At 36.3% G+C, this 21,207-nt stretch overlaps 1 protein-coding gene across 3 annotated transcripts in view; it reads left to right on the forward strand.

The window, feature by feature from the left end:
• The window catches only part of TRPV3 (transient receptor potential cation channel subfamily V member 3), a 22,627-nt gene extending 1,567 nt beyond the window's left edge, over positions 1-21,060 (forward strand). For 2 of the 3 annotated variants that reach the window (XM_075032848.1, XM_075032847.1), the window contains 17 exons: positions 2,770-2,892; positions 6,236-6,340; positions 7,977-8,063; positions 8,816-8,973; positions 9,654-9,830; positions 10,036-10,176; positions 10,626-10,906; positions 11,649-11,825; positions 12,590-12,748; positions 13,217-13,318; positions 13,885-13,958; positions 14,900-15,065; positions 15,582-15,648; positions 16,027-16,298; positions 17,142-17,254; positions 17,896-17,966; positions 18,855-21,060. In XM_075032848.1, coding sequence (XP_074888949.1) covers positions 2,774-2,892; positions 6,236-6,340; positions 7,977-8,063; positions 8,816-8,973; positions 9,654-9,830; positions 10,036-10,176; positions 10,626-10,906; positions 11,649-11,825; positions 12,590-12,748; positions 13,217-13,318; positions 13,885-13,958; positions 14,900-15,065; positions 15,582-15,648; positions 16,027-16,298; positions 17,142-17,254; positions 17,896-17,966; positions 18,855-18,949 — 2,364 coding nt within the window. In that variant the 5' untranslated portion in view covers positions 2,770-2,773 and the 3' untranslated portion in view covers positions 18,950-21,060. The remainder of the gene's footprint in view (positions 1-2,769; positions 2,893-6,235; positions 6,341-7,976; positions 8,064-8,815; positions 8,974-9,653; positions 9,831-10,035; positions 10,177-10,625; positions 10,907-11,648; positions 11,826-12,589; positions 12,749-13,216; positions 13,319-13,884; positions 13,959-14,899; positions 15,066-15,581; positions 15,649-16,026; positions 16,299-17,141; positions 17,255-17,895; positions 17,967-18,854) is intronic. The other variant, XM_075032849.1, reaches the window with a different exon arrangement.
• Positions 21,061-21,207: the final 147 nt, after the last annotated feature.

Raw genomic sequence — 21,207 nt, forward strand, 5'->3', positions numbered from 1 at the left:
AGAAAATAGTTACAACAAAAGAAGACACTCCATATCGGGTTATGTAAGCTACACTACTTATGATTTGACATTCTTCAGGCTGTTGCACTATTTTTCTCTATATGTCACAGATTACAGAAAATGATAGTGTACTGGAAGATGATGATGAAAGCCCTAGCTTAGTTTTCATCTAAGTATGCAGTTAATCGTGATTGAAAATTAGGAACAGACGCTACCTCAGCACTGTAGCAAAGTGGTACTTCTATTGTGCCTGCAGTTATTTACCTGTGCAGACTCTGAGATCTCCTTTAAAATAGTCTTTGTAGCTGAGACTGCACAGGCAAATCTCCTATGTGCTTTTGAAAGCTGTAGTCCATATACACAAAAGTGAATCTTTCCTCTTTTTCCTTCCCAAATTGTTTCCTTAAATCACTGATGGTTCAGTAGTCCTTCATCATCCAATACAACTTCAGTGCTATCTTTGACTATTTTCACCTCTCTGACATGATGTAGCCTGCTCTCGAGTCATTGCTAAAATCTCTGTGGTGAAAACTGGCTGCAGATGGGGCTTTGACTTGCTCCCCCTGCAGATGGCCCACACAGAAATGTGTTGCTATATCTGAGCAGCTCCAGTATTGCTCACAAATGAGAGGCTCTTCTTTAGATATTTTTAACCTTGGTCTTTATTTTGCCAGCTCTTCCTACCACTCATTCTGAGCCCTCCAACTTCATACACCTACCAGCTGCACCTCTTTCAACTTGGCAACTCCTTTTGCTGACACGCTTTTTGACTTATTAATCTGTTTCCAACTATTCTCTTCCTTTAAAGTCACTTCTTTTGTGAAGCTATTTAATGCCCATCTCCATTTTATTCTAGTCCCCTTATATTTGATTTATGTCAAGTATCACATCTGCGTCTTCCTCTGGATGGGAAATGTCTTTACTCATAAACTGCTGTGTACTCTTTAAGTACTTGGTAAAAAGTAAGTAGCAGAATTATTTATGAACTAAGCAAGACAACAGTCATTTTTTTTAGCTGTGTTAAGATTAAATGTTTATCAGTGTATTCAGTGATAGAACACGTGTATGAAGACTACATGAATTGCATTTTCAAAGGCATAGACAAAGCCCTTTTCCTACCTCGAATATGTAATATCCAAATTCAGTTCTTTTGTGCATTTACTGTGGTGAAAGCTACGGTGTACTTTGTATGCTAAGTGTACTAAGTTAATCATATTTGCCCTTCATAAATTATTTCTATGAAAGTTGTGATATGAATTCTTAGGAAATGCATCCAGACTAGCCATCTTTGAGTTGCACTAGCGTGAACATGTCTACCAATGGTAAAAAACACAATAAAAATTTATTTTCAAGCTTGTTTTTTAAGTCAGCCTTTTCAAGGTAAGGAGTAGTTTCCAATATTTCAGATTTCTATCCCATTTAGTGACAAGAAATTACAGCTGCACTTACATGTGTTTGGGCCCTGTAAATTCTCGGTTCTCTGTACTTGGGATTGAAAATTTCCCATAATTAAACATTTGCTGTTTATGCATTAATAGATTTTCGTTCAAATATCAATGTATTTTATATGCCTCTCATCTCTCATACTAGGTGTCATGTCTTTTCAAACACACTTCACAATCTGCTTTCCATATCTTGATATTCCCTTAATGAAGAAATTCTAGTGCTAAGGCACATTGACAACGCTGTGACAGGAGTAGAAAGTTTGTGTGTACATTTGTAACATTAAGGAAAGTGGAGGTAGGAGAGGAAAAATGTGTAGTTCATTTTGTTCAAACTTGCAGGCAAGTGATTTTTATTCATTTGTCCTTGGGTATGGAGGGCACTCCCCTGATTTCCCTGAGAATGGGTCCATGACCTTGTAAAACTTAACTATTTTTACATTCAGAGAATTTTAAAGTATCCTAAATTCACCTTCTTGCTTTCAAATTATCCTTGGTGACTTAAAATCATGCCCTTGAGTATTACATTGAGAAATAGGAAGATAGTTACTCATTATTACTTACAGAATTCACGTTGTGGGTGTTTATAAGCAGATAACATGCATTAAATGTGTCATGTAGTGGTGATTCTTCCCATCCAGTAGAGTCATGATTTTTTTCTTTTTCCCTGAAGAAATGTTGAGAAATGTCACCAGGACACAAAAGTCCTTGATGTTCTCCATGTGATTGTTTGTTTAGCTGAGCTCAGCCTGGGCATCGTATTCAGACTCTATCTGTTGCTTCTGTTACTCTAATGCAGTGAAAAGTTTCAGAGCTTTTTCTGTGTTCCCTACCCTTCATGTCTGGAACCTTCTTTCACACATTGTATCTGCTGCACAGATCTTCCTGAAATTTACCACTTTTCTGAAGTTATCTTGGATAAGAGTGGACTACTTATATTAACTGTAAATATGCACAAACTTTAGGGCTACTTATAAAAGTCATTGTGCTCTTTTTGTTTCTCAAAATAACGTATACTGTCATTGTGACTGACAGACTACCTTCAGATTAATTTAGGCGTATGCTTGAATTTATGGTTCTCCTGGATTTATTGCATCACTTTTAATGGCACTTTTTTTAGAATGTAATTTAATCTGTCATGAATATAACCCTCCAGCCTTGACACATAAAATGGTGTGTATGTGCTTAATAACTGAAAAATGAAAGACTTTAAAAAAAAATCAAGATTTGTGTGCTTACATGTGAAGAGACTGTAAACAGGTAATTTGGTCATTATACTTTCTTCAAATGAGCAGGAGTTAAGTAACTGTGAATATATCTACTGCAGAAACATGATTAAAGATAACAACGAAACTATTCCACTAATGGGCAAGAAAACAAATCCGTCTGGTATTCCCCCTTCAAACCAGCAAGAGAAAAAACCGAGTGAAAGCACTCCCACAAAGAAAAGGTAGGACTCTAGCTCAGCCTAAACCACTAAAACTCCATTTTATCTCCTTTAGTAGATATTTGCACTGAAATATCACTAACACCTTTATTCATGCTGCATAGATGAATGAGAGACCTGGTGAACACAAGGTGCCTTCAAAAAAAATATGCTTATGCTGTTTAGAAGTGGAAGAGTATCCTGGTTAGGTAGACATATGATGTGTTTACCCTAATGGGACAAATATTTAACCCCTATCCTAGAGACACCAGACTCATGCACCAGTCTTTCAAATTTGTGTCTCATATCATTTGGGCTTTCTGCATCCACTCCATACAACTGTATAAGCTAACAAGAATGTGGTCTAATGATGGTCCGTGTTTCAGTAGGAGAAGGTAGAGTGATCTTTTTAAAAGAGATCATGTGGCAGGGTACACCAGGTTTTATGTAAGAGATCCTGGCCTAAAAAAAAGGGAACATTTCAAACTTAGCCTCACATGGGAATGTGACAGATTATGGAGAGCTAGAGGTGAATTTAAAAATGAGGGCTGGGAGAGCAGGAGGTTTGAAAAATCCTATCACAAACAGAAACCTCTATTTTTCATTATTCTGATTAACAAGACTTCATTATTTTATAAAATATTCACTTTCATTCACAATTTATGCTAGAGAATTAATAAAAGGATTAAGGGTTTGTATTTAATATGAATGGGGAAATATAAGCAGTAATTCATCTCTGATACTATGCTATTAAGTCAAATAAGTTACTGTAGAGTGAGGATGAATTTTCATTCATAAACTTTTCACTCTGTGGCTAATTACTAGCAGCTATGGCAATTTTTGAAACTCTGAAGGTCTAGGCAATTGTGGCTGTTCTGACATTTATAAATCTTAATAATCAGAGGAATCACTTTCCACAGAAATGGTGCTATTAGTTATTTGAGACCCACTGCCTGGGTGGCCCAATTTGTCTTTCTGTCATTGAATTCAGAGAGAGAAGCTCTTTGGTTGCAGAAAGGGGAGATGAGGTGTCTGAACAGCTCAAAATACACCCAGTACTTCAATTAGGGGCAATTCCATGGAAGACTGTAGTTACAACAAATACTGGCAAACACTACCCCTCAATTACTTAAGCTCATATCTTGCATTCAGTTTTGTGGCATCAGTAACAGTAACCTTGGGGTTTTTCCCACCTCTCAACCAAGAGCTCAGGGTGTGGCCAACAACATTCCTGTAATATAAGGAACAAAGATCACATGAATTTTAATGCAGAGGTTTAATGTGTTCTATTAATTATATGTTTCTATGCTGCTGTACTTCTGTTGCTTCAAAATGCTTCCTTCTACTGTGCCACTAAGCAGCTAGTACACTTCCACGGGTGGCATTTCTCACTTGACAAAATGTATTGCTAATATGCGCTTTCTCAAAAGACAATGACTTCCCCTTCTTGAAGGTCCTGGTACTTGGGTGGACTAACAGTATATAATTAAGTACAGGAAAACCGACAGGCAGGCTGGGAGGAGTGCTGCCAATGTTGTCAGAGCCCGATTATGTTTATGGGCAGTGTTCCCGAGAGTGTGCACCACGGCCACGTAAGCGCTTGGGTATTTGTTGGCAACTGTCCACCTGCTTTGCACAGTGGCTTTTGGGTTTTTTTTTTCTCCCCATGGTATCCCCAGATAACCCACATGCAAGGATAGGTTAGGTATGTCAGCCTCCAAAACAGGGTCCACTTCATAGCTTCTGTACATCTCTTGGATGCCAAAATCTTCAGCATGAACACACTGTTGGAAGAGCAGGAGCTGTTGTCAGAGACATCAGCCTGTAGTGTACCATCCCCTCCTGGTGCTGAGCCAAGGGCAGGTGAGATGATCCAGCAAAGCCTAGAGCTTGGCACTTCTGGCTTTATGGAGGTTCACTGCAGCTTCCAACCGATGTTTGCCTGTTGGGACAGCTCCTGCACTTCATGGTCAGGGAATGCAAAAAAGCAGGATGAACCCATGCTTTTTTCACCTGTCCTTAGTCTTTCTGCCAAGCCCAGACCCCAGTGAAACAGCAGTGATTTACAGCAGCTGGCATAAGTAATGGCAATGGTCCTGTTTCTATCTAGTTTTTCTTTTGCTCTGAAGAGCAATCCCTCCCTCAGTAATTTCAGGGACGTAGTCCTGCAAACCAGAAGTGGCATTTTACTTGCTGCCTACTTAGAATACATTGAGGCACATCTCAAATGTTAAAAGGTCATATAAGTTTAAACAACTACACACAATAAATTGACACTTGGACCACAAAGCCATTGGCAAATGAGTTCAACTAGGGCCATTAGATCATGCTATTTTTAGCAGATATCAACAGGTTGTTCAGTAGTGTCCTAATAATATACTGCATTTTATCATCAGTATGTGTACTTTAATTCAACAGGATTCTTTGGGGAAGATGCAGTTAAAAAAAAGAAGAAATACCCTATAGACTAAACCATAAATATTAGGTGAATTGGAAACATTTTCTAGGTGACTACTGGAACATTTTAGAAATGCAAGACAGTTTCTGAACAATGGCCCATGTGGTAGTTGCTACATCGAGCACTGAAACTCCTCTGTCTTTGGTGAAATATAACAATGTTTTAATGAGATGTAGCAATATCAAACCATTGATTTTTCCTCTCAACTCTGCAAGCTTTAAAGGGCAAAATCTTCCTACTCTTCTTGTGCTCCCTTTTCTGTGTTGTTTCAAATTTAATTTCTTTTCCCTATAAAAAATTAATTATTTATAGGGAAAATAAATAGTTAAATGTCATGCACTGACTGGCAAGATTACACATTCAGTCCTGGATGGTGTAAATGCCTGATGTCATTTAACATGTGACCTTTCAAACTTTCTGACTTGATTATCACTGCTGATGAGTTTGAAATGATCCATCCTGATGGCTCCTGGCTGGAGAAATAGGGACTAGAATACAGTAGATTAAAAAGCATATGCATGTGTGTGTGTATGCATACATGTATGGCTGTTTAATAAATGTCTGGTGTTGCATTCAGCTATTTGCACAGAAGTTGGATGCAAGGCTGTTTTTAGGCTGCTGGGGTAGCTGCTTAGACATGTCAGGATCTGATACCATGTGTCCTAAAAATATATCGGGATCTTTTGCCCATCTGCCAGCATGGAAGTGCTGGGCATGGGCATACTGTTGGAGGTTGGGATCCCCTCAGGGGAAAGTAGATAAGCCTCTGTTCCAGCATCCTATTAGGTATAATGCCAGAAAATATAAATTGTCAACCTTGTCCTAGGCACGTATGTGTAGTGCTTTGCTTATTTTATGGTTGAGTTTGCTTTTTTTATTAACATTTTTTAAATGCACTGTGTTCAACAGTTCACACTTTTTTCTGGAGATTGATGGTTTTGAAAGCAATGCAACTCCAAATAATACGTCTCCCCCTGTCTTTTCAAAACCAATGGATTCAAATATTCGTCCATGGTAAGTTATAGATGCATATGCAATAGTTATACTGCAAATATATCTATTTTCTTTTCAGCAGCTACTCCTTATTTCTCCTTAGACTTCAGAGCTAAAATTTCACGTGGCTTTTCTTAGCTGTTGGTCACTTCAAAGACAGAACTCCATTGGAGGTCAGTTGTTGCTAGATGACTTGTCTTTGAGTTTATCTACTGCTGTCATTTACACTGAATTAATTAGGCCTCAGATTTGAATAAATTTAAAATCAGTAGTCTTTTTTTTTTTTTATCTTAGCCTCTTATTTGATACATTAGGACAAACTCCACACACCTATTTGTGTATTTTCTACTGCATGAAGACCACCGCTTAATTTAGCAAACCCTATTCCCAGCTGTGTGCTGACATCCTCCCTCTATTGCTCATTAACAATCAAACAACATGAAGATGCTGAGTCTGAAATATTTAAAGGCAGCCAGTAATGCTGAGTGAATAGAGAAAAATTATGACTGGGAAGAATGCGCTTAATTTTTAAGAGTGTGGGGCACTAACAGCTAATAATTATGAATAAGGGAAATACACATCATAGCTAGTATAAGCCCAGAATGGCTAAATGTTTTTGTGTCTGATGGATGTCTGGTCAGCTTTTTGGAGTTAGCTGACAGTCTTATTTTGGTTTCAGAGGAGAGGTATCCAAATTTCTCCCTCATTTAGGGAGTGACCTGCACAAGACACATACGCTTTGTCACCAGATTCTTCATAGCTTTCTGCAGAGAAGTGACAGACTGAATAAGAATGGACTCTGAGCTACCAGCTTTATTTCAAAGGGAAGGGAATATCTGCAGAGCAATGCTGAATCCTTGCATTACTGTCCATACATCTGTTTTGTCAAGAACTAATAGTTCAGGCTCCCTAAGTTATTAACCTGAGGTAGTTCATCAAATCTGAACCTTATAGAAAAGAAAAATACAAGTAAAAATAATTATAATAAATTAATTTTTAAGTCAGATCTTCTTTTAGGAATATCTAGAAATTATGTACAGCAATTACAAAATACTAATGCCATTGAAATCCTTTACATTTATTACCTAAATATGTATTTAGGGCCCAGTCCTCAGTTTCTTTTAGCTGAAGCTTCCATTCAAGTCAGCTGCAAAATGCTCTTGAGTTGCCTACAGTGTACTGTGTAGTAAATCTTTAGGTAAATCACTTCCATTGTGCGCTTGCAACCCAGGCACTGTTACTGATTTAGCACTTGTTTTGTGGCAGATGACAAATTAAGCATGTGAAAAGGAAGAATGTAAGCTTCAAGCATTCAGGATGATGCATGAAAAGCAGTGATCATTAAAAAAAATGAAAAAACTTCCCACAGTTTCAGGATCTGTAATGAAATAACATAGTAAAACACAAACCAGGTTGATTTCCTAATGATTTTTTAAATATAATAAAATCCTGTGGGTCTCTTCATTTTTACCACTCTCTTTAAAATTCATGGGGGAGATAAAATGGTAGAATTAAAAAGCACAGTGTCAGCTTAGACTAATTTCAGCTCTACTGTAGATAATGCTTCCTAGTACTGACTGATTCTTCATGCAATTTGCCAAAATGTCTTCCAACATCTTCCTGACTTAGCGCTTAGCCCTTTTCTGGTTTTCTATAGTGCATCTGGAAATGGGGAAGATATGGATTCCCCACAGTCTCTTCAGGATGACGCGACTGAATATAGCCCTAATGTAGACAGTTGTTGGTGAGTGGTGATACAAAGTATTTCTTAGTACATTTTCAATGGATTAAGTTATGATAGGGTAGATATTACCTATTTTACCTGCCACGTTTTAGAAATAAGGTCATATGTGTGCATGCGTTTCCAATTCTTCAATAATTAAATTTTGAAATAACTCTAATCTCTGCTTTTCTCAAATCTCATATTTAGTGTGAGGATTCTTTATGTATAATGTCTGTTTCCTAGATGACAACAGAGGACCTAAACACCATGCACAACTAGGCATGATCTGGGAGTATTTCTGATTGGGGGGGAAATATTAAATAATTCTTATTCCAGAATAATGTATGATCAGGAAAGTTGTGTAAGAAGATCCAAGGTTAAAAATTATCTTCTGCTGTGAGTGGGATGGGTGCAGCTGGAGTGCACCATCAGGTAAATTCAGGCACTGAAGTCAGCAAGTTGTGGACAGATCAGAGAAGCAGAGAAGTATTTCTTAGCCTTTGTTTTAAACAAATGGATAAACTGGGAAAAAATGCAAAACAAAATACTTGAAAAATGTACATTATTATAAAAGCCCTCTCAATAGCCACTTATCTGCAAATAAGCGATCTGCAGAAACATTCTGAGAGATCCATGCCACAAGATATATGGAAGCAGGGCAAGTATATCTAGTCTGGGGCAAGTAATTGTATTTCTTTTTCCTTTTATGTAGAAAATGAAATAAAAAACAGTAAATTGAGTCAGCAATTTCATTATTATTTCTTATAATTCAGTGCTAACATATCACAAGGACCTGAGCAGACTAGTGCCCGGAAGAAGCTGAAAAAATACATATTTCGGGCAGTATCTGAGGGGAATGTAGAACAACTGCAATGTCTGCTTGCAGAGCTCAAGGAACGATCAAACGCATGTACAAACATGACTGTTACAGGTAAGCTGTGGAGTTACCTGAAGGAATATTATTAGCTCTTCTGGCACCATATATGTAGTCTAAAACTGGGAAATATCTCTGTGCAGCAGCTACTTGCATGTAAATTTCCAGTCACTTGTTTGCAATGTAATGTATGTCGCATTTCCTAATTCTAAATGAAAACTTAAGGTATTCAATCAGCCACCTCCTTGCTGCCTCTGAGGGAACACTGGAGAGTATCTGTCTCCTACTTATGATACATGGAGGGTTTATCTGCACTGTATTCCCATAGCCATACCTAAGCTAGCCTTCTGCACCACGAGACTCAAGGCTGATGTCTCTCTCCAAACTGCAGTCAAATCACAGTATAGACAGGGCTTGCGATGTGTGCAGCATAGTACAACGAGCAGAGAAGTTAAAGAGTTCTGGGTCTGTCTGGAGCTACCATGGCAGTGGGGTGTCCAAAAGAAAAAACAAGTGCATTGACTACCTTATTAATTAGTACCACATCTCTGCATGCATTGTTTCACCAAGTATACATAGCTCAAATACAAAGTGAATAGGATGGAGTAATTGTTTGGCAAATAATTTATGTTCATACACATCCCTCAGGTTCCACCCCTATTAAACAAAAGATTAGAATTATTTTCCATCCACTTTAATAAATAATGATGATCTAATCTCAAAATTCACTCTTGTAGATTATCTGATGAAAAAATTCACAGCTTCAGACACTGGCAAAACTTGTCTGATGAAAGCTCTGCTGAACATCAACCAAAACACAAATGAGATAGTGAATATGCTACTATCCTTTGCAGAAGAAAATGGTATTTTGGAGAGATTTATCAATGCAGCATACACAGAAGAGGCATATAAAGGTATTGCCATCTGATACCAATTTCAGGTATATGGTTAAATATACCATCCATAAAAGTAATGTTTTCTTCAAACATTCTAATGATGGTTTAAATTCCTAAAACTACTTTTATTCATTATCACTGGTGCTTCCATTGTGAAACATCATTAATGTTTCATAATGTGCTTAATACATTCAACCCTAAGTACCTCTGTCTGTTGTTTCAGGCCAGACAGCTCTAAATATTGCCATCGAAAGAAGACAATATGAAATAACTCAGAGCCTTATAGAAAAAGGAGCTGATGTCAATGCTCATGCCCAGGGTGTTTTCTTTAATCCCAAACATAAGCATGAAGGCTTTTATTTTGGTAAGTGGAAATGTGGTCTTTCTGGAAAAGATAGGAAAGAATACCCAAACAAGACAGTATGGAAGACAGGCAAGTGTGAATCATTACTGTAGCTAAACCTAGATTAGGAAACTTGCATCACAAGATATAAAAATGACATAGCACCCTTTGTAAAATTAACTTGCCAGAGTGCAATGTATTATAAACACTCAGAAATAGTTGTAAAACATTTACAAAAAAACTGTAACTGCTGAATGGCAAATAAAACGTAACAAATTTAGTTTTGAAGATTTTCTCCAAATAATGTTTTCATGCAAATTAAGCTTTTATAAAACAAGAGCTAAATTCAGTACAATCAATATGTAAATATGCTTTCATATATTAAAATGCTTAACACAGTCACTCTTTTATAATATGATTTGAATGCTTGTAATAAAACATGAACCATGTTACACTTTCTAATTCTGTAGGTGAAACTGCACTGGCATTAGCTGCATGTACTAATCAACCAGACATAATTCAACTGTTAATGGACAATACCAGGACTAATATTACTTCTCAGGATTCAAGAGGAAACAATATCCTCCATGCATTAGTTACGGTGGCAGAGGACTTTAAAACCCAGAATGATTTTGTAATCAGAATGTATGATATGATTTTGTTGAAAAGTAAAGACAGAAATTTGGAAACAACAAAGAATAAGGAGGGTTTGACACCACTACAACTAGCTGCAAAAACTGGGAAATTAGAGGTGGGTATTATTCAGTAGCATCTAAGAGAAATTAAGTATGGAGAAAGAGTCAAGGCCAACTATGTACTCAGACGTTAGTGCTCTGACATGTAGTTTTCCATGCTGGTTATGCTGTACTATGTATCAGTAGTATTTAGTGAGCTAATTTTGTTAAAAATACAAGCAAATATTTCTATTGCAATGTTGCTTCTACCCTTCAAGGTTTCCCTCTAACAACCCTTCTTTGTACAAAATACACATGCTGTTTAAAAGCAGCCTTGCAAACCTTTCTGTTGTACAGAAACTCAGAAATTCTGCATTTATTACAATACTATACTTACACAATATACAGTCTTTGAATAATTTCAGAAAACTCACTAGAACTGCTCTGTTATGCTGCTGTAGAATTTGGGTCTCATAAATCAACTGTACTGGGGTAAAGAATTGATAATGGGATAATTTAGAAAGTAATTGATAAAGTTAAAGGAAGATATAAATGTGAATGCATGGAAAATTGTGCTTTCATCCTTTAGAAAAATGTCTGACAGAAAATCCAGAGGCATTAAAAATACTGTATTTATTTCCTAGAGGTCTGTCATCTCTAACACCACTTACTGAATAACAGATTTACAAATACATTGAATTGCACTACTGTAGAAAATGTGATGGGTAAAAGGTAGGGGTGTTGGCAAGCATGCATGTGTGCTTTCTCCTTTCCCATGAAGAACGCATCTGCTTACAAATGGTTCTGTTAATGTTTTAGATTCTGAAATACATCCTGAGCAGAGAGATAAGAGATAAGCCTAACAGGAGCCTGTCAAGAAAATTCACAGACTGGGCTTATGGTCCTGTTCAATCTTCTCTTTATGATCTGACAGAACTAGATACCACCGCAGAAAATTCAGTGTTGGAAATTATTGTCTATAATACAAATATTGGTGTAAGTTACCTTTTTCTAAAATATATATGTGTTTTCTAGCAGTACACTCATTTCACATATGTTAGCCTATACATTTGACTGAATTATTTGTAAAAGAGTAAACAGCAACTTTTGGTTCTCAGTTTTATATCAGGAGCAAGATTAATTTTCTATCTCTGTAGATTGTCAACTATAAGTGAATATGCATTCAGCTCCTGAAACATGGGCTAGGCATTTTGGGAGTGTTTTTTTCTACATTTGAAGCATTAATTTGCCTTACATAGGAACATAAATATGGCCCAGCTGGGCAAACCAAAGCTAGTGTCTTGTTTCCATGGAGTGGCCACTACCAGCTGCCTAATCGCATGAGAACAGGGCAAGCAAACAGAAATACTTTACGAGAATACTCTGCCTAAAGTTACAAACTTTACTTAACAGGTGGGTATTTTAGGCATTCATGAATGTTACCTTTTCAAAGCCAGAATTTTACATTTGCTAAATTCAAATACCAACATAAAACTTCTGTAGGAAGCAAGACCAGAAGTTCACATTACAGTTTTAGCTCAATCATAATTTACCAGAGTATGGCAGGTTATTCTAGCATGAGTCAGAGTTGTCCCATTGTATCTTGTCAGGTTAGGGTCTGACACAGATCTTTGCTCAGAGATGTGTTTCTAGATAAGCAAGGAGAGATACTGAGTGAAATACACAAAATACGTGCCTGAAATCATCTCAGTTTCCTTACAGATGGCAAGCTCAAATCTTAATTGTTTTTTTTTCTACAGAATCGTCATGAAATGCTGACTTTGGAGCCTCTGAATTCACTCCTGCGAATGAAATGGAAGAAGTTTGCACAGCACATGTTTTTTATGTCATGCTGTTTTTATTTCCTATACAATATAACATTAACATTAGTTTCCTACCACAGGCCTAATGAAAATGAAGTGAGTACAGCAATCTAATCTCACTGAATTTTACTGATATAAAATGCAGTAGTATTTCCTGAATTGTATTTAAAATGCTAAACCAAAACCAGATACCAGAATATCAGGCTGTAGTGAGACCAGTTCTCCCATATCAGGTCTCGTATCTGGTAGGAAGAGGAGCAGTAATAGAGGAGATAATTGCATTTGGTGAAAGTGACCCAAAGTACAAATACATAATATAAAGACAGGTAGTTAAATTTCTAAAAGTGTGGAGAGGGTATTTTGGTTTTCTTTTAAGAAAGAAACTTCTCCTATTTCAAATATACACATTAGGGGGCTGATTCTGTGAATCCACCGTGAAGAAAATTCTCACTGACAGGGAAGCAATTGTCTACCCAGAGAGCTACATACATGAGGCTTCCTGTTACTTTGCCTTTTACTCTTCAGGTATGGAACTCAGTCTCTCCTTTTGGACCTCTCTTACAGGCTCCACCTTATCCACTAGCTCTAACACGTGGTGTGGGATGGCTGCAGTTATCAGGACAGGTGATGGTTATGTTAGGAGCAATATTTTTAGCCATAAAAGAGGTAAGAATTTTTAATAACAAATACATAACAAAATAGGTAAAGAACTTCACTAGACTTATGAATATGCTAATGATGATATTGGCAATACGTTTGGAATATCTTTGATAAGTGTAATTTCTAAAAGTCTTTGGCACAATGCATCCCTTACTCAGAATGACCCTGGCTATATATTTGAATATAACTGTATTGCTCTGTGAAACAAGTATGAGGTTTTTTCCTTTTAAATTCTCAAGACAGAGATTTGATATTTGTGCAACATCAGTGTTGTCAAATTACTGGCTTTAAGGACACTGTTGAATTAGAACTTGTAATGGGAAAAAAACAGGGTATAATTTTTGCCATAGACCATAAATAATTAAAACCAGTAAATTATGCCAGAGATGACAGAAATTTAAACTTTGAAGTTACAGCCCTCTAAAAAGACTTTTAATTCCAGAAGATATGTCTTATCAGTAGACAGATTTTTTTTTAGACCACCAACTTCAATTAAATTATTTTGAAAAATCAGTTTTGAGGCCTGTTTTCTCTTACTACCATTTCTGTATCTTATATATCTGTCTACATAGAGTGTAGCCATCTTTCTGCTTAGGCCCTCAGACCTGCAGTCAATTCTCTCTGATGCGTGGTTCCACTTTGCATTGTAAGTCTGTCATGCATATATTTAATACTACATATCAAGTGCTTATCTATCTCATGATCGCAGAGAATTCCTGTAGAGGATGCTCACTTTTTCTCTAGATTTTCAGGTTTTAGGGGGATGGATGTAATCTTACATGCAGCTTTACTGTAATACACACTAATGGTTGCATGGGTTGGTAACAATACTGGGGGTTGATGTGTACAGACTGGATTTTTTTCCAAAGTACAGTACTGTCTTTAGCATCTCCTGATGCTGTATCTCTTTAGAGCTGTATATAGAGAAATTTGTTTAGGAAACCTGGTTAAGAAACCGGATACAGTTTCACACTCCTTTTGACTCCTTCAGGAAGGAAAAATAGCATAAAGCTGGTTCAGCTGGCTGATGGGAGTATCCCATCAGCTGGCCTAGATAAATCACAGATGATTCCCTCTCATTTCTAGCATATGATTGTAGGATCAATAAACAGAGAGGTGGCTTAACTCCACCTTTCTTCCTTCTCCTACAACCACACTGATATCGATCCTATGCTGCTAAGAATCTGGTTTACATCCTATCACAGCACACCATACCTTCTACTAGTGTCTTCCTTGTTTATGGAAAATCTGTAATGATTCTAACAATTCATTAAACTAAAGCTTGAATTAAATGGCTTCAAAGATACTATTAAGAATGCATTGACCAACTATTTTGGGGAGAGTAGTTCACTTAAAGTAAGCTTTAATAAATATAATCCTACTATGTTAATATACTTATACTACCTGTACTCATTGATTTTATTGTTAAACTATAATGGTAATGTTCATAGGGGAAAATAGAATGCAATATGAAATTAGAATTGAAATATAAGAAGCAAAGAAGACTTGTTTTTATATTTTTCCATTATGTTGTTGGCTTTGTGCTAGTAATTTCCCTTTTACATACATGTGTTTGTTTTTTAACAGTTTTATACAAGCTTTGCTGGTGATCTTCTCTGTCTTTTTGTACTTGTTTTCCTACAAAGAACACCTTGTGTGTCTTGTTTTGGCAATGGCCCTAGGATGGGCTAATATGCTCTATTTCACCAGAGGTTTCCAGTCCATGGGCATTTACAGTGTTATGATTCAAAAGGCAAGTTTGTTTTGTTTTGTTTTATCTGCCTTGTTATGATGCTTACTTGTTATGACACAATCCCAATCAAGCACGTTCAGCAATTTAGATTTATTTTATAGTTCATACTGAAATTTCTTATTTTCAGTTTATACGTATTATTTCAGCAGAATATACTACATAACTTCAATGGCAGAAACTAGTTTATATCTTAAAATTAACATTTGACTGTATTAAATATGTAAGTAACTTGTGTTTTTTCAGCTAATGTAGTTCTGCTATTTTATTGCATCATATGCTGTAATGCCTATATTGTACAGAGTTAGTCACCCTTGGACAACACACCAGGCTCTCAGTCATGAGATAAAAAATCAGACCTAAATCTTCTCTGGGTTTCTCACTGAGACTACAACTAGTTTGCTTAATGAAAGCAATCTGATACTTTAGTGTGTACCACACCTGTATCCCTGAAGAATTCATAAGCATAAAACTAGTTCTCAATTTTCATTTCTGATAAATATTTAATTTAATTTTTAGGTCATCCTGCAAGATGTGATAAAATTTTTAGTTGTCTATATCGTGTTTTTGCTGGGATTTGGCGTAGGTAAATATTACTGGAGAAAAGCACTGATGCTCTGTGTGAGTAAAAATTTTAGCATTATTATGAATAAGAACCCTACTGTCGTGATGAGAGCTCATGTTGGGATTTCTTCTGGATATTAAAAAGCCAGGTTTAGAGATTTAAACTGTCTAGAGACTATCTGAACAGATAAGTAATTTGGCTCTTTCTCAATTGCCTGCATTTTCATTTGGATGTGGGCTCTTTCTGCTTCCTGGTAATCTGTCGTCTAGCTGCTGCTGTGTATGTTGCTGGGCAGCTCTAGCTCTTTATTAAGCAGTGCGTTTTGAATTCTTTAGGATAAAATGCCAGGTATCCATAAAGCATTATTGTGATTAAAATTTTCTCATGCTTTCTTCTCAGCTCTTGCTGCATTGATTGAAACTTGCCAAGATGGCAGTGAATGCCATTCCAACAGCAGTCTGGGACCTGTTCTGATGGATCTTTTTAAGCTCACCCTAGGACTGGGTGATCTGGAGATCCAGCAAAATTCAAAGTATCCTGTACTATTTCTTCTGCTCCTCATAACTTATGTTGTGTTGACTTTTGTTCTTCTCTTGAACATGCTGATTGCATTAATGGGAGAAACAGTGGAAGATATTTCCAAAGAGAGTGAGCACATCTGGAAACTCCAGGTTTGTTTGTGAGTTAGTTTGCTTAGTGAAGTATAGCTGCACTGGCTACCATCTTTTGAGCTGTACCTATGGTAACTTATCATACTGACAGAACGGGTTAGGTATTAAAAATGATAAACTCCATTTGTATATGTGTACAAATAATGGAAGTAAGTAATTTTAGTATTAGGGTATCATAATAACTTCAGAATTCACAATGATCCTAAGGGTAATCTTATGGCTCATATTTTCAACCTCCTGCACTGTCACATACCTTTATGACTTTCATTCTCCTTGATATGTCACCAGGAAGGTGTATTTCATTATCTGCCCAGAAATCTGTAACACAGCGTGCTCTGCTCTTCCGTCCCTTGAGTTTGAGCAATGCATGAGTTCATTCCAATTTCTCATACCTTATCAGAGCCTGGTCTTTTACCAAGGCTAGACAGCTCTGAGTCCCAAGCTGTCATCGAGAACACAGTCATAATTAGGATTGGAGTTTCTTACTGTGGTGGGCAGCATCCCACTACAGGTTATATATATCCTTGTGGCAGGGTGTTGCATGAAGGTGTGCTAGCATTAAACCCCAAATGCTGAGTTTAGAGTGAGGTTTCTTGATTTTTCTCTGAGTATGCCTTCTGTGGTGGGTCTAACTCAAGAAAGCCGTGGACTCCCTATTTCCACATGCTAAATAAGTGGTATGCCACGTTATTTGCTGTTGTTGGAATCGGTGTTGGTTATGGATGGTGGATGAAGGCATGGCATGTTATAATGAAACATGGAGCCTGCAAACTGTATATGCTATGAAATCAGATAATTTTGAATATGGTTAATCATACTCATGTTACTATTTATTGTTAATAGAGAGCCAGAACTATTTTGGAATTTGAAAAATTCTTACCAAAATGTTTGAGGAAAAAATTCCAACTGGGAGAACGGTGTAAAGTGGCTGAAAATGACACCAGGGTGTGTTTAAGGTAAAGCAAAGCTAGAATACTGTGCTATCAATTCTGCTCTGTATGTTTCTTCAAGGTTGCTTCTCCTCAGGTCTCTTCTAGAAATATTTCTACATCTCCACAAATTATTAGGTGTACAAAAATACAATTTGTTTTCTTCAGTTGTGAACAATTGTTTAAAAAAAATGGGAAAAAATATATAGGGTTTTTTATTTAGACAATTTTTTTGTAAGAAAACAGATTTTCAACTTCATATGTTTTTAATGGACAAGTATCAAGTCTGCTTGCAGTAAATGTCACTTTGTCATAATCTCCTTTGAATGTTAGTTTTAAAGTAATTATATTTAAATTGTTTGCTAATTGATGATTACCATATTAAAGAAAATCTTATGCTGTTTTATGAAAAATACTTAAATATTTAAGGTGAGTTTCAAGACTGTACTCATAATGTGTGAAATTACAAAGTAGTCTTACTATTATTCTTATCTTCATATAGTACATAACACTGCAAAAGATATTCGGCCTTTTAGTACTAGCAAAGCAGGTGTTGATGGTAAAGTATGACAATCCCAAGAAGGGATAAAGAAATAAAAGGGGAAGTGCAGCCATGTAGCTGGGAGATAATGCATGCTAATAACACAACTTATATACAATATAAACAGGATTAATGAAGTGAAATGGACCGAGTGGAAAACACATGTTTCATTTATTAATGAAGATCCAGGGCCAACAGGTACTGCAAAATTTTATGATGCCATATTTGTGAAATCGGTTTTTTTTGGAAATGCTTTGATATATAAACTCTCATAATCTAGATACTCAACCACACTTTTCTGCTAGGGAAACTCATGGCTAATATCGTAGGGGTGTTAAATTATTTTTAAAGATTTGGAGAGAAGGGTTGGTTATAAACTCTCATTATTTATACCTTGGTGCCAAAACATGGTGCTTTCACCATTTCTTTATTTTTCTCTAAGCAGTTATGCTTGATTTAAGTTTTACATTCTATTATGGCATTTGAATGGTGTAAGACTGGAGAACTTTTTATTAAACAGAAAATATTATTTTGAAAAAGTTGTCATAAAGTACATTTAGCCCTTAAATAGTTAGACATAGCATCACAAAATTTGGCAAAAAATTGGATTGATTCTACCTAACAATACTATAGTCTGCTGGTTTTAACCCTAGAACATTCATGTTTATGTTTTGCAATATATATTGGATGACAAATTACCCCTTATGAATGTTGACCAGGAAATTCTAGATACCCATCTGCTGACAGTGTTGGAAATGTAATAGAGAAATGACCTAACTTTGAGGTGTCAGTTGTCCTTCTGGCAGCAGGCATCAGAGTTTGATAGGGGCATATGAGGATCTGGGAGACTCGTTCTGAAGTTTGTTCTTGAGTCAATTAGCATTTATATTGCATAGTAGAATAAGCTCACTAATAATGAAAAGGGGCAGGCAGAAAAATTTCTGTATAAGATATGGTAGTAAACTGAAAACTTGCTGTTTAAATAAATGCATGTTTTTAAACAAAAAAAATAGATGTGCAGCACTTTGATCTTGCATAAACAGTTTCTACCATATCCTGTTTTGTTTATAATGCATTTTTTTTCAGATCCAAGCAAAGTTCAAGATAATTCAAGAACTAATAGCAAAACCACCCTGAATACGTTTGAAGAAATGGATGATTTGCCTGAAACTTCTGTTTAGTTGTGCTGTATTTGATATGTGGTTGTTCTGAAGGTTAAAAGCATCAGCAGCAGTGGATGCTGAAAGCTTTGTTGATGTTTTGGACAGCTGTAACCAGCTGGAACACAAACTTTCAGTGACATGGTCTGATGACTTTAACCCATTTAATCAGGGCAGCTAAGCTAAAATCAAACAGACTATTTCACTGGTTCAATTTTGAGCCTCTTGAAAACTGTTGCTGTCCAAGTCTGTGTGACGCTACTCAAACTTGGCTCTAGAATTTTTACTGGATAAAAAAGGTCAAATGTGAGATATTTCTTCCTTTTGTGGAAAATTAAGAACATCGTGATCCCAATCCACTGTCTTTTGGAATCTCTAACTCATGAGAAACATTTTGTACACTGAAAAAAATTAAGTTCTTGTCGTGGAGAAAAGAAAGGCATTTCAATTCTGAAGACTACTAAATGAAGTATGTTATTTGAAATAACAATGTTCTGGATACATTTGAAGCTTTTGTATTGACTGTCAGTGTTATTGGAGGCTTGAATACCACAAGTTGGAGAAAGCCTCTTCAGGTCTCATTAGCTTTGCCTGATCTGTTTTCCTGTATGTAATCCCTAGGGTATAATGTGGCGTTTACTGCTTTTTATTTATTACTATGTATATACGCTTTCCCATAAAATAACAGGGCAGAAACATAATGATGGACAATATTTCCCAGTTTGTTCCAGTCACAAGGTCTTCACTTTTCCTACTCAGCTCTTCCATGCTGTTGCAACTTGTTGTGTGAAATAAGTTATCACATTGGAAGTTTCTCCAGTTTAAAAGGAAATTAATTTCTGTATTCAACCACTTCAGAAAAATAGGAAGTCAGTATTTCTTCCCAAAATGAACAAAATAAGTTAAATGCAATGCAACTGCAGACTCTTAAAGCGCTTTTTTGTATTCAGAGGACTATGTAATGCATTTCTGTAGCACTTTTTATTTCGCTACCTGTGATGACCTAGTACTATGAATTATATTTTTAGTTTTCTGTTTTATGTGTGTATGTATAAAAAAAGATTTTTCTATGTACTTTTAAATTTCAATTAGTATATTATGTGTCTTCAGTGTCATGGGTTTTCATCATATGTATTCATTTGGTGCCTGTTTTAAAGGTGCTACTTAGGAAAGACTCAGGTGAATTCTGTTCTGCATTTGAATGGTAATATAAATTGCATTGGATTCTTACAGCTAAGCCTGCTGTGGGCAAAATGATCCAAAAGACTTTCTTAACACAGAAGAGAGCATGATGGAACTCTCCAGCGGAAAGGATAGTGCAAAGCTATTTGCAGGGATGATGGACATGGTTCTCACTACCCAACCGGTCTTCTGTAGATGCCGTATCCTGTGTTTCCTACCACGTGTGGCCTGGATGGATGGGATCAAATTAAAATCTTCAATTCAGTTATGTTTTTACAGGGCATAGGAATTTGAGGGGAAGGACATTAATGCTATTCAATAGACCAATGTGTAATATCTGAGCATTGTTTGGCTGCCTTAGTAGGATATGTGAATATAAGAAGAAAAATTCCTGTGGTCTTGGAATCTTTCATCTTTGCTGGTTAATTTTGCATTGAAACTGCCAACAAAGAATATTGCCTTAGGACTGTGCAGTTCCGTTTGGATTCAAGTGCCAGTTTTTGTACAAAAAAAAATACCTCTTCACATATACTCAGGAACCAGAATAAACTAGCCTGCACTGTACTCCATGTTGCTATGGGTAGACTCGTCACTGAAAACAAGTTCAGATATCTCTGTGCTGTACTGAGGTCATGCTGTAGGTGTAGCCATAAAACAGGGAAGGCAGAAAAAAATGTAAGGAATGTGCTGTGCCACTGTCCAGGTGTAAAACTGTATGATAAAACTGAGGAAGAAGCTGCGGGGGTTGTTTCTAGAAGTTATTTGCTGAGAAAATAATCTCCTCTTGTGGCCACAGAACCCTGCCAGATGACACATACTGTCTCCTATCTCAAGGCTTTTATCAAGAACACTATGAATAATGACTAGAGCAGATAATTCTGTACTTTTTATACAATGTTTATTTAAATTAAAGAAATAAAACTTGTAATTCAATAAACATTCTGTCCTGTGTTTTTATTTTATTGCTATAAGAGTTACACAAAATAGGAAAAAAGGTTTTTGGCTTAGTAGTAAATAAGGAAGACATCACTTTTCAAAAGATATAATTTGGGGGTTATCTAGACAACAAATCTTTCAGTAAATAGCTAATTATTGTA

The sequence above is a fragment of the Buteo buteo genome, chromosome 7, assembly GCF_964188355.1.
Source record: "Buteo buteo chromosome 7, bButBut1.hap1.1, whole genome shotgun sequence".
NCBI classification, from domain to species: domain Eukaryota; kingdom Metazoa; phylum Chordata; class Aves; order Accipitriformes; family Accipitridae; genus Buteo; species Buteo buteo.